The 13,477-nt window shown below is 46.6% G+C and overlaps 1 protein-coding gene across 17 annotated transcripts in view; it reads left to right on the plus strand.

Annotated features, from left to right (window-relative positions):
• ATP2B2 (ATPase plasma membrane Ca2+ transporting 2) overlaps window positions 1-13,477 on the plus strand; it is a 2,164,916-nt gene that overhangs the window by 2,080,147 nt on the left and 71,292 nt on the right. For all 17 annotated transcript variants that reach the window (XM_069643898.1, XM_069643899.1, XM_069643906.1 and 14 more), the window contains one exon: window positions 3,403-3,614. In XM_069643898.1, the coding sequence (XP_069499999.1) occupies window positions 3,403-3,614 (212 nt within the window). The remainder of the gene's footprint in view (window positions 1-3,402; window positions 3,615-13,477) is intronic.

Consider the following 13,477-nt stretch of genomic DNA (forward strand, 5'->3'; position numbering starts at 1 on the left):
TTTCACTGGCACCTTTCTTTCTTTCTTTCTTTCTTTCTTTCTTTCTTTCTTTCTTTCTTTCTTTCTTTCTTTCTTTCTTTCTTTCTTTCTTTCTTTTCTTTCTTTCTTTCTTTCTTTCTTTCCTACTTTCTTTCATTGTTTCTTTCTTGCTTTCTTTTTTCTTGTCTTCCATCCTTTCTTTCTTTCTTTTTCATTCTTTTCACCTCTTACACTTAAGATACCCTTTGCCTAATTTCCTTTGGTTAAACCTCAACTTGTATTCTATACTTTCTTCTCAGTAGTGTCTTTAAACTTTATCCAACGAACATGGCTCTGATTATCATGATTGTCATTAATTAAATTGATAGCCTAAAACGTAGTCAAACCCTACCAAAAAAGCCTGCTTTGGACCCTAATGATTCAAATACCTACCATCTAATTTCTAATCTGCCTTATGCTTCTAAATTCTGAGGAAGACAAGAAAGACATTATTTTATGTGGTGCAGACTGAATTCGGATGTCCATGGAAACAGATAAATACAAGACAGTGGGCCTCATTATAAGTTTGCCGGTCTGCAAACAACAGTGCTGGTAAGCTTGCCGGTACCGTTGCTTCCGGACGGACAAATAATGAGTTCTGCGAGCGGGTGCCTTTCAGCCCACCAGGTCTGACCTAGCGGGCAGAATGGTACCCGCTCTCAGACCCTGACGAATGCTCCGGCAACATTCATGAATGGTGCTGGTGCATCCATCCTCCCCATTCCCATTGAGTCCAATGGGAGTAGAATGGGAATGGGGAGTCATTTTTTCTGGCACCCGGCAATAGGGAATTACCGGGACCGCCGGGACTGTAATGCCCTGGTAAGTCCCCATTGCCGGGCCCCGAAAAACGAAATGACTCCGGCACCTGTCTACTGCCGGACTCATAATGAGGCCCAGTGATTGAGTCAGAGTTCGGTGTTGCTGGACCTCTCCACAGCATTTGCCACCGTGAGCTATCTTGATTTGAGCGTAATGGATTCGGGTTGGGAAGAGCAGTATTGCACTGCATTGATTCATTTTCATGTAACTGCAGAGAGTCCCTCTATTTCTTACTCTTCCGCACCTCATGGCATGGCCCGTAGAGTTCCACAGGGCTCAGTAGTTACCCCACTAAGTTTTAATATGTATCTCTGGCTTTTGCAGAGTTGATTAAATATTGATATGATAGGATATGGCATTTATAACGCGCCGATACACAAGTGTTTGTGGCTTTATTGTTTGTTTCAGTTCTGCTGATGAAATCTCAGTGGGAGCCCATGCTGACAATTAATATGAGAACTTTAGAGAACATCTCACCACGCAAATAGATGGGGCACATATATTTAAGCTGAACCACAAAACCAAGGAAAAACTGAAATGATTGTTTCTTACCCCATTGTTTACCCTTCAGCTCCTTGTGGATTTTCTCTGTGTGTCCTTACCTTTAACCCTTCAATGTTAGTAAAGATTATGGGTTTATAGCTACTGAACATGGGTCATTACAACCTCAGATTAACCTTGTAATAAAAGTTGAAATTGACCACTTACGAATGACACAAATGCAAAAATAAACATGGTCCATACCTCTCGTGGAACCAGGGACGTCATTTGGGGGTCGCCAGAGGTCGCAACTGCGACCTCTGAGGTCTCCCTTGCGACCTCTGTGGTCTTCCTTGCGACCTCTACTAAAAAAAAAAAAAAATTTGTTTTTTATTTTTATTTTTTTTTTAGTAATGCAAGCTCCTGGGCTGTGGCTCTTTACTTCTGGGGTGGCTGGCTTTCTTGTTCAGACCCCTTAAAAAAAGACTTGTGGGACTCCTGTTCTTACTTTTCTTCTAACACTTTCAGCACTGACCCTAAATAAGAAAGAATAGGAATACCAAATAATGGGCCTCATTACGAGTCCGGCGGTAACCGAGGCGGTAAAACCGCCTCGGTTACCGCCGGACTCGAATTGCCATTCCGCCTCCGTGATTCCCGGAATTACCGGGGCATTACAACTCTGGTTTCCCGGGAATCACGGACGCGGAATGGTGTTAATCCCCATTCCCATAGGACTCAATGGGAATGGGGATCATGGAAACACCGGCAGCATCTCGTAATGCTGCCGGTGTTTCCTCGTCTGCCTGCAGGCAGGCGGTGTTAAACCCGCCAGGTCAGACCTGGCGGGAACATTGCCTCCCGCCTGCAGGAGTTGTGATCGCTTGGCATGGAAACAACGGTATCGGCGGGTTATACAATAATTGGTGGCCTCATTAAATGTTTATTTTAGGCGCACTTCAGGGGGTGAGTCACTGATTTAGTCTGTTCTTAAATGCCTCACTCAGCCGTTCATCCTTCTGAGGTCGACAAATGAGTACCAACACAGGTTGGGTGATATTGGGTGTATATTTTTTTTATATCAAGTGCTTAATAATGTGTTATTATATAGCACTTACGCTTATCATTTGGTCATGGACGTCTGCTTGCATACACAGTAATTTGGTAATATGGGCCTATACACACTGAACTTAATGATACATATGGCGATCCATTCTTGTATGAATGTACATCACATAGTGATATCGTAACAATATTTTTCGTAGTGTACAGTGCTATGTGATGCCACTTCCTGTTTTGTCAAAGGATGAAATGTCGTGTTCCATCGCTACCCGCGATATCTCTTTGGGGTGGGGTCAAATGACACCACTTCCTGTGATGTCATCAGGGGCTCAAGGGTTGTGTGATGTCACTTCCGCTACCCCTGGCATTTTGGTGAAATGACGTCCCTGCGTGGAACCCAAGCGGTTATAACCAAAGTCCTGTCCATCTACTTGGGAATCCCTGGAGTTCAATGAGTACCAAAATCAGCTGCTTGTCTACTAACATAGATTCACGTGAGGGGGCATGTCTCCTCAGGATTACATTATTGCAGTGCCTGTCAGTGGTGAAGCATATCCACTTCAAAGTCCTGTGCATGGCCTTCACCCTCATTTCTTGTTTCTCGGATTAGTTATTGATAATTGATGAGGGTTCCTCACAGCAACAGTCGTCTTTTGGCTGAGCCTTTTTTCCACATGGTGCCCGTGTTACAGAATATCGGCCAGCAAACATCAAAAATAACTATTAATGAGCACTTCTGGAAACAGTTAAAGACATGGCTTTTTGTGGCTTCCAGCACCAAGTCATCTGTGGAAAACGTAGCTCTCTTCAAATCACAATAACATGACATAACTTTCATAAGGTCACGTTTGTAAGTTTCCTGTCTGCAAACATCTCAAGGTAAAAGTTGATCTTGGGGTTTTACTGTAGCCTATATGCAGTAGCGTATCTGAAAACTTGCAGTTCAAAATAAATGATAATATAAAACAAATATAGTACGTGTTTTAAGAGAGCTTTTCTTTTCTCCTCTTCTGATTTTAGGTGAACATATTTTTACGATTGACAGTGGTAGAAACGCACCACTACACTCTCCTCCTTCTGAACACTACACAATCATCTTCAACACGTTTGTCCTGATGCAGCTATTCAACGAGATCAACGCACGAAAGATCCATGGAGAGAGGAACGTGTTTGATGGCATCTTTAAGAACCCCATTTTCTGTTCTATTGTTGTGGGGACCTTTGGAGTACAGGTAATACGATCGTAAGGGGATTGTTGCTTGTGTTTCCTGTACCTCACCTAATAGGCAGGTTTAAAATATGTAAAAGGAAGATTGGTCACGCATTGGGAGTTGCAAAAAGTACATTTGTTGTATAGTGTTTTGTCATATGTGTAAAATATTACCGCTGTGTCCTGTCTTCATCATTATGATTCTTTTTCAGTAAGTAAGTGACCTCTTAGGCTTCTTGTGGTTACTTCAGTTTTATTAACATCTTCTTAGTTGCAGTTACATACATAAGTTAGAAAGAACATAGAACACTGGCACCCATCACCCAGACAGGGGGACTCTAATTGACTGGGCTTTGAACCCTCAACCAAACATTCTCTTATTCACAGCACAACATTCCATGTGACATCACAGGCTTCAAACATGTAAAGATGAGCACTTCACAATACATCTCCTTCCTTTATAACAACACCACACACACACACACACACACACACGCACGCACGCACGCACACACGCACGCACGCACACACACACACACGAAGGCACATTGCAACACATCTCCCATCCATACTGAAATTACAACAACACACAAAGCACCTTGTTTAAAGAGTAGGCAACTCTGTAAAACATTCAGACCTCCATTTTCACTTTGGTTCCACAACATAGAAGGTGTCCTCCCTCTCTAACCTCTTCTACTGACCTGGCGTGACTCACACACACCACTCAGTTTAACTAAACTACTGACCTGGTGTGACTCACACACACCACTCAGACTACCCAGCCGTGACTCACACACACCTCACTTACTGACTTGGCGTGACTCACAGACACACACCACTCAGACTAACCCAAACTATTAACCTGGCGTGACTCACACACACCTCACTTACTGACTTGGTATGACTCACACACACCATTCAGACTAACCAAATCACTGACCTGGCATGACTCACACACACCACCCAGACTACCCAGGCATGACTCACACACCCCTCACTTACTGATGACTTGGCGTGACTCACACACACCACTCAGACTAACCAAACTACTGACCTGTTGTGACTCACACACACCATTCAGACTAACCAAACTATTAACCTGGTGTTACTCACACACCACACTTACTGACCTGGAGTGACTCCCACACACCATTCACAGTAACCAAAATACTGGCCTGGCATGACTCACACACACCGCACTTACTCACTTGGTGTGATTTCTACGCATCAATAACACTAACCATTCACGCTAACCAAAATACTGACTCGACATGACACACACACCACTCTTACTGACTTGGCGTGACTCCCACCCATCACGCAAACTAACCAAACTCCTGACCACTCTAACATTCGCAAAATATACTAACCAAAAAAACATTTTTCTAAGTTTAAAAAAAAACACACTAAAATTCCTTGTTGCACTAACCTACCTAAGTGCAAAACCTTAAACCCTGGTTCCATTCCCATTTCTTTAACCTAATAGTCCATGTTGCAACCTTATGCAGCAGTTATATCTAGTCTTACTCGTGTCATACACCACACATAACACACTCCATCTGGATTTATACCTGCAGATCACTTACTCCTAAAAGCCCACACCGTGTGTGACTGTTATACCTATATTCCTCAAAAGACTTATACCTACCACATTTTGGCACTACCCTAGCCTTTACTCAATTGCTGACTTTGTTCCCTAAAAGTCCACGGGCGCTGGGCACCCCTAACCTGCAAACTCTATAAGAATGTCAATCCATAGGAGCACACTGTTATGCTAAACAAGCACATCAACTTCCACCTCACACATGCGCATTCATAACCACTTGAAGTCATGGGGCCTCATTACGACTTTGGAGGTAGCCAATAAGGGCATGGCTGCCTCCAAAACCGTGTCCGGGTCCCCTGAATGGAGAATTACCGGGCCATTCCGAATTTGGAGGGCCCAGTAATTCCTCCCTCAGTTAACCCGGGCCCGGACCTTCCCCATTCCCATTTGAGCCCCCATAGGTTCTCAATGGGAATGGGCGCAGGAGCTAATAACGGGCCGATTACGACCGGCCCGTTGTTCGCTCCCTGGTCCCTTCGGGGGACCAGGTAAGGACATCTGGTAAAACCAGACGTCCACATTGGGTCCCGCGAGGGAACCTCGTAATATTGCGGAATGGGTTTAATGTGTCCACCACCATTAGCGGCACTGCGTAGCCCTCAATGAACTTTCTGCTGTAATTAGTCAGTCCAAGGAGGCTCCTTAGTTCTCGCAGAGTTGTGGGGTCTTTCAGTTTCTGAAGTGCTTCCACTTTCTTTTCCTGGGGACAGAGACCCTGAGGAGTAATCTCATGCCCCAAGAAATTAACACGGGTTCTACACCACTGTGCTTTCTGGAAGGAAAGTTTTGCTCCGGCGGCCCTCAACTGCGTCAGAACATAACGGATCTCCGCTATGTGTTCCTCCACAGATGAACTTTTGATGAGGACATCATCTACATAAGCCAGGTTACCCCTCGCACCCAGGTCGGGCATGGCCTTATGTAGGAAGATATTGAACTCATTACCGGAGTTAAGGTATCCGAAGGGAGTCCGGGTCCATGTGTACTGCTGGCCCCCAAAGGTAAAAGCCAGTTTGTATTGGTCCTCCCTACTGACAGGCACGGTCCAGTATCCATTGGTCAGGTCTATCGCAGTGAATACCTGTGACCCCTGAATCTGGGCCAGCCCTTGGTCAATGTAGGGAAGAGGCCATCGGGAAGTATGGACCCGTTTGTTGAGCTCCCTGAGGTCGGCACAGAGTCTCCACTGGCCGTTTGGCTTCAATATTCCCAGCACCGGATTATTGAAGGTGCTGTGGACTGGACAGATTATTCCCCTGGACTCAAGGTTCTTAATTATTTCAGTAAGGGACTCCATTGATGTGAGAGGCAAGCGATATTGCTTCACAAACACAGGAGTCATGCCAGGGTCCGTGGGGATTGTGGTTGTGTGGATGTCGGTGCGACCACAGTCATATGAGTCTACCGCAAAGAGATCTTGGAAATCCAAGAAAACTTGTTTCAACTTTTGCTTTTGTTCCAGAGTCATACAGGCATCAGCTAGGTTGACTCTCTCTTCCACCATCTGCCTGAAGCCTGGAAAGACTTCTGGTTTGGCTATCTCAGCGGCCTCCTCCAGCTGGGTGGAGAAGTCCCTGGTCAGAGTGCTGATTTGGACTGGAAGCTTCAGGTGGGAAAGGCAGCCCTCATGGACCTGGAAAATCACCTCATCCCTCCTGAAGTCACAAGTCACATCTTCCTTACCATAGGGGCAGGAAGTGTACACCAGGAAGTTCCCCCCATGCCGGGTAAAAATCCTGTCTGGTGTTGTATTGTCCTCACTGTCACTGTCAAAACAGTCCTTGGGGATTGGTCCTAACAGTTCATTTACTAAGTCGATGGAAAAATGTCGGTCATCAACCGCCATTCCAATAATGGTGCCTGCGGCTAGAGTAATACTCTTTAAGTCGCTGTTATCCACCTCTATTAGAATGGTGTCATGTTCTATACTGACTAATGGAGTTGGGTTTACCCCCAACCCTTGCTGTTGGAGAGAAGCGTTTAGATGTATGTAAGCATCAGGGTTTTTCAAATGTTGTCCTCTTTTAACTTTCACTTCCAGGGAGAATTGTCGGGTCCTTTCTGGGATGGTGACTTCCTCTTTGATCTGAATTTCAACTGCATAAGGTAGCAATTGAGCTGACCTAAATGCTTTTTCTGGATCATCAAAGCCCATGGGATTATCCGCTAATCGGGACCAAGCTTTGAAGTTTATTAGGTCCAAACTAATGGCAAAGCGATTGAGAATGTCACTGCCTAAGTAAAAGGCGGCAGGGACGTCTCGCACGACCCAACAATTGTGGACTATGCTCTTGTTGCCAATGGAGATTTTGAGCATACACCTGCTTGGCAGGAGATGTTTGGAATTAGGCGCTTCCAGGTCCATTTCCCATTTGTCTATCAGTTTGAATGTGGGAATGGCTGGATCTTTTGGGAGTTGGCGGAACATGGCTTCGCTGATGAAGCTCTTACCGTTGTTCACACACACTCGAGCGAGAACAGAGTCCTTCCCATCATTTAACTGAACGGGGATGAACAACTGCTCTCCAATTTGCTGAATATCAGCCAGGCTCTGAGCTGATTTCACATCTTTCTGGACTATAGGAGTGGGAGTTTCTGATTGTGGGTTAGTATAGAATCTCAGGGTATTTCCTTCCAGCGTGGAGTACCACTTTAGACTGGAAGGAAGGTTGATTTTCAGAAATAGAGAGGACCCTCCATCACCAGTCTGTTGTCCTACTGCTATTACTGTCACGTCTGGAATTTGGCTATTCTGGAAGTGAAATTCTACTTGGTCAGATTTTTGTTCAACCATGTGGCATGGGCCGTTTAAACTAACATGGTTGACACTCTGTTTTAATTTTATTGGTCGGCTAGTCTGGGTCCAGAGGACCTTGTTTACGCAATCTATTAGGGGTGACAACCTTCTCAGGAGGTCATTCCCTAGTAAACAAGGGGTGCCCTCTGGGGTCACAACTATGACCGGGTGTTTCAACTTGTGTCGCCCAATTTTAATGTCCAAGTCTGCAGTCCCCTCAACGGGAATTTCCTTCCCGTCAAAGTTCTGGAGTTGTCCAGGAAGTGAGGTGAGAGGAATTTGGTAATTCTCTCCCCTTCCTGCATTCAGTTCGTCAAAGGCCCTTCTGGACAGAAGGGTAGCTTGAGATCCAGTGTCCACCAGTGCCAAAATTGTACCCTGCCCCTGTACTTGTACCGGGGCATAGTATCTTCCCTCCTTCTCTTCAAGGGGGCACAGATAATGTACATTTTTGGACAACTGGTGGGCTAACTTTCTGGTTTTGGACATCGCTAGTGAAGAGATTTGGGCAGAATTCTGTGGAGAGCCTTGGGAATCTGAAAGAAAAAATTGGCAACTGGAGATCAGAGCCATTGTGGGTTCCCCTGGCTCCGGTTCTGGGTCGCCCCCCCTTTTATGGAGGCAGTCACCAGGATGGGTTTGAACCAGGGGATTTTCTTGCTGTTGGTTCTGGGATGAGATGGTGGGCGGCGGTAGCTCAGTCTCCACATCTCCCCAGTCTGGATTTGCATCCCTAGGGACCCGTTTTTCTTTGGGAGGAGTTCCCCCCTCTCTGAAGGAGAAGATCCTTTTCCCAGGACCCTCTGAGGATCCCTCCCCCTCAAATTGGAAGATCTGTACCTCCTCCTCAAACTGAGTCTGTTTGGGTCTTTTGTTTCTCCTACCCCCCCTCTGCTCCTTAGGAGGCAGACTTTCAGGGGCAAGAGATTTTGTTTCCGGTTCCTGGGTTTCCAGGGGCTGTTTACAAGTGAGGAAGGAAGCTTCCTCCAAGGCTTTACACCCCCCTTCCCTTTGTGCCTCCTCCCTGGGAACCGGTGAGTTATCGGGGTGCTGCCCCCGTCATTGTTCTGGGGCACCAGGTCCAGAGTTGGGTGCGTTCTGCGCCGGCACGCCCATCTGAGGGTTCTGCTGAGCCCTCAGTATGTGACCCAGATCCCGCGCCATGTTTTGAACCTGGCGCTCTAACTGGGAAACCCGCTCAGGCTGATACGGGGCCCTGTTTTCTCCCCTGGGCTGATCCCGGGAAGGGTAGCTATCCCTTCTTTGGTAGTACCCTTGGTTGGGAAGATTTGGGTACCCCTCCACCCTTGGCCTCCCCTCTCCCGGATTAGGTTGTCTGGGCTCAGGGAATTGGGGAAAGAAGGATGGATGGTTTTGGGGCTGAAAGTCGGGTGGATATCTGGGGAAAAAGTGCTGCCCAGGGTTTGGTAAATTTCTGCCCTCCTGTGGAAAGTTTGGAGGGAAGTTCCCTGGGTTCGGTGCTTGGTTGGATCCCCCCCCTTGGGCTGGGGGAGTCCACACATAACCCAGGATGGGTCGATTTCCCTTGTAACGGGGACTTACATAATCAGGAGAGCGAGGGACCCCATTTGTGGGGCTGCCTCCTTGGCTCCCTGTCTGTGACTGACCCGAGGACCTCCTGGGCCTAGCATTATTAGGTGCAGGTAGGTTTTTAGGCCCCCCATCTCCAAATCCAAAACGGGGGTGACCTTTACCTCTGCCACCTTGGCAGCAGCAGGGGTGCTGTTGGCTTTGGGGTTTTTCTGGGCATTACTTTTGCTATCTGCCGGTTTCTGCACCTCGTAGATCCGGGTAGCCTGTTCAATGACCCAGTCTAAAGATCTTTTCTCGTGAAAATCCCATACGAGCTGGGTCATTATGTATTTGGGCAAGGCATGAAAAAATGTATTAATGAATTCTCTACTGTCTGTGCGCACCCTTCTGGTGGTCTGTGCAAAAGCACGTTTTAGTTCTTGCACAAATTCTTGTGGGGCCTGATCCTCCCCACATTGCAAATTGTAGGCTGCCTTGCGAGCCTCTTGAGGATTTCTATGAATGGAAAAATGTTTCAAGATGGCCGCCTTATAGGTGGACCATCTTAAATGATTTTGGTCCTCCAGCCCCGCAAAGAAACTGGAGTATTCCGGGGAGAAGGTCCACTTTACATATTGAATACAGCTTTGGCTGTCCTTCAAATGGAAAGTCTCCATCATTTGCTCAAACAACTCTAAGTGCTCCCAAACAGAATACTTAGCGTTCTTATGGTAAGGCGTGATGACGCTCCTGATCGCCTTAATCTGCTTTAAGGGGTCCTTAAGCAAGGCCCTTTTTGCCTTACTGGCCCTTTTGGTTCGGGTAACCCTGGTCCATTCATCCTCTGACTCAGAGGCACTGCTCCCAGAGGTTCCCGTCAGATCTTCCAGGTTTTCCCGGATTCTGCGAGCCTGGGAATGGCTGGCAGAATGTGGGGACCTGGTCTCCTGTTTCCTGTGGTGCTCAGAGGAGTCCTCAGATCCCTCCTTGCTGCCAGGATTTGCTGGGTACCCCCCCACTGACCTAACTGGGCAGAGGTTTTCAGGATGCCCTTAAGGGGCCTACTCTCCTGGGGTTCCCCATTAAATTGCACTGTGCTGGGGTGCCCATACCCGGATGCCCGCCCCTCCATTCCTGGGTGGTACTGGCCTATGAGCCCCATGCTTCTGGCTGGATAGTAATCTGCCATCCCTGTGGCCCTGTGCTCATGTGCGCCAGGGGACATGGGGGTGGCAGAGTCCAGGGACCGAGAGAGATAAAGGCCTCTGGTACTAGGGCTCCTGGGGTTATGCTCAGGAGTTTCTCTTTCCCAGCGAACCTCATCTCTATCCGCCCCTGCTCCATGTTGCAATGCAAGAGCCTGCGCCTTCAGTTCCTCAGTTAAGGCCTTACTAGACTCTATCAGTCTGAGGCCCATAGATTCTTGAACTTGCACCTTTACAAGTTATTAATTTTTTGGAATACATTCACCAGCTGCCACCACCCTAACTTGTGGAATGGGTATTGGAGTTCTCATTGACATACATTATCCTCTGCAGCCTTGTGTCCGTAATAAAGCACAAAAAATGTCTACTCCCACAAACAGTAGGCTCCTTTCCTCTTTACCGGCGAGTGGCAAACATTTCCGGAAACACGTCGCTGGCCACCTGCACACAGTACCTTATTATCCAGTGATCCAAAGCAGCTCCGGTGAGCTCCATTCCTCTTTACCTGCTACTGGTGCCTCAGTTCGATCCTCGAGACATATGACACTAAAGTCCAGTCACAAAGTTTGTTAACCAGCCACCCCCACTGGTGCTCTCAGCAAGTCGCAGGGTCCTTTCTTCATGGCAAACATAACCTCCTCCCTTGCCAGAGCCAACATTCTTCCTGATTGCCATGACTCACACCAGTGCTGTTGCATCATCAGTTCCCCCAGCACATCAGTGCGCACGGAGCTCCGCAAATCCAACGGTCGCTCTGCTGTTGATGTGAACCACGTTCACCATCTGGGACAGGCCGAACATGCTCCGACTTCATCCATTACACTGCAGAATTCACAAAGTACCCACATTGTGAGCACCAAACTTCGGTAGGCTCATTTTCACGTCCCTCTTGTTCCAATAGTTGTCTGCTTATTCATTCACCCATGCAGATACTAGTGCATTGCAGAACTCCAGCTGATTAACGCTCTCTAGATGGCCCAGTAAACAATGTGGCAAAACAAAACATTTTCTCTCTTCCACATTTCCACTTCGAAGGACACCGCTTTTCCATTATTGTGAACCAGCAATTTCACTTTAGAGAGGCAACTGCTTTACCGGTCTTGTAAGCCAGCTACTTTCTTACTCGGCATTTAAAACCATAGCCTCTCATCTCCAGCAGTCCTCTCCTCTTCTGCCCAGGCTAGTAACAGTTCTCCTCTTTGATGGGCCCTGGGACACTTTCTCCTTAAAATAGCCTTGCTGGGGTATGCCCATGACCTTTCCTTTATTGGTCTGCAGGGCTAAAAGTCCTCCCTATGGGGCCCTGGGTGATGGGGCTTACTTGTTTGGGGGCAGTGTTTTCTCTTCCTTCTTCTTTCTGCACCTGCTGCAGCAGATTCACCAGCTTTGATTCTGTTCACAAGTAGGTTCTTCTTCTTTTTGACAAGCTAGTCGCCAATGTAATGAAGGACCTCTTAGGTTTCTTGTGGTTACTTCAGGTTTATTAACATCTTCTTAGTTGCAGTTACATACATAAGTTACAAAGAACATAGAACACTGGCACGCATCACCCAGGCAGGGACTCTCTAACTGCCTGGGATTGGAACCCTCAACCAAACATTCTCTCATTCACAGCAGAACATTCCACATGACATCACATGCTTCCAACATGCGAAGTCAAGAACTTCACAACTGTGTCCTGTCTTCATCATTATGATTCTTTTTTCAGTAATGGAAAATCCATATTTGGGTATTGCCAAATAATCAGGGATGAGAGGATGTTTGGAAAATTCAAATTCAACTGGCGTTGAGGGAAATTCCAAATGTTTTACAAAATTGAGAACATGCAGAATTTCATATCCAATAATATCTCTGGGATAGTTGCTTAATAAAGTTGCCAGATTTGCTTACTTTTATTTCAGAATAACAGTCAGGAAACACACGTAAATTGTTACACTTCATTGATCAAGACGCTTCCAGATTATGTTCTTTGTAGCATGTAGTATTGTGTTTCCCAGGCATTATGCGGGTTGGACCTTTGACGGAGAATGGTATCAGGTGGTGGTCAATTCATCTTATTGGTAACAGTGGGGCAGTGCTAGAGAGCCCGTCTCTGCAGAAGATTGCATCCAAGGTGTGTCTAGAATTGTGGGTGTATCCGTTCACTACTTGTTTGAAGTGGAGTGTTTCCAACAGGGCGCAGAGTGAGTTTGCTGTGGATTCGTTCTCTCTTTTGAACCAGATGTCAGAGTCTCCAAGGAAAATTAGGTTATCATGGTAGGTGGAAAGGTTGGTGATGGAATCAGTGAGCTTTGTTAGAAAGTTTGTGTTTTAGGCTTGTGGTCTGTAGATCGGAAGCAATACTTGCTTGGTCATTGAGTTTTATCTTGACAATAGGAGATATTCAAAGTCCTCTATGTCTGTTGAGGGGAATGGTATGGCTCAGATGTGATCTTTTTGCTACATTGTGATTTTGCAGCCTCTTTGTTTTCTCAGTTGGCATGTATTAGTTTGACACTGTCTGGTATGGCTTCATGGGCAATTGTTTCGTAGTTGTCTGATAGCCATATTTCTGTGAAGAAACATCTGTCTGTGCTGCCCTCCCTTAGGTGGTCATATATTTCTCTAATGTGTTTTCGCCAAGGATCTTACGTTGAGTATGCTGCAGTACAGTGTGTCTGTTTTCACTTGTGGGTTGTTGTCTATTCTTTCATGTGTCTGAGCTCGGGTGGTGTTGGTCGGGTTTCTTTTCTTGGGATTCTCTC

The sequence above is a fragment of the Ambystoma mexicanum genome, chromosome 2p, assembly GCF_040938575.1.
Source record: "Ambystoma mexicanum isolate Mex_15411 chromosome 2p, UKY_AmexF1_1, whole genome shotgun sequence".
In the NCBI taxonomy this organism is placed as follows: Eukaryota; Metazoa; Chordata; class Amphibia; order Caudata; family Ambystomatidae; genus Ambystoma; species Ambystoma mexicanum.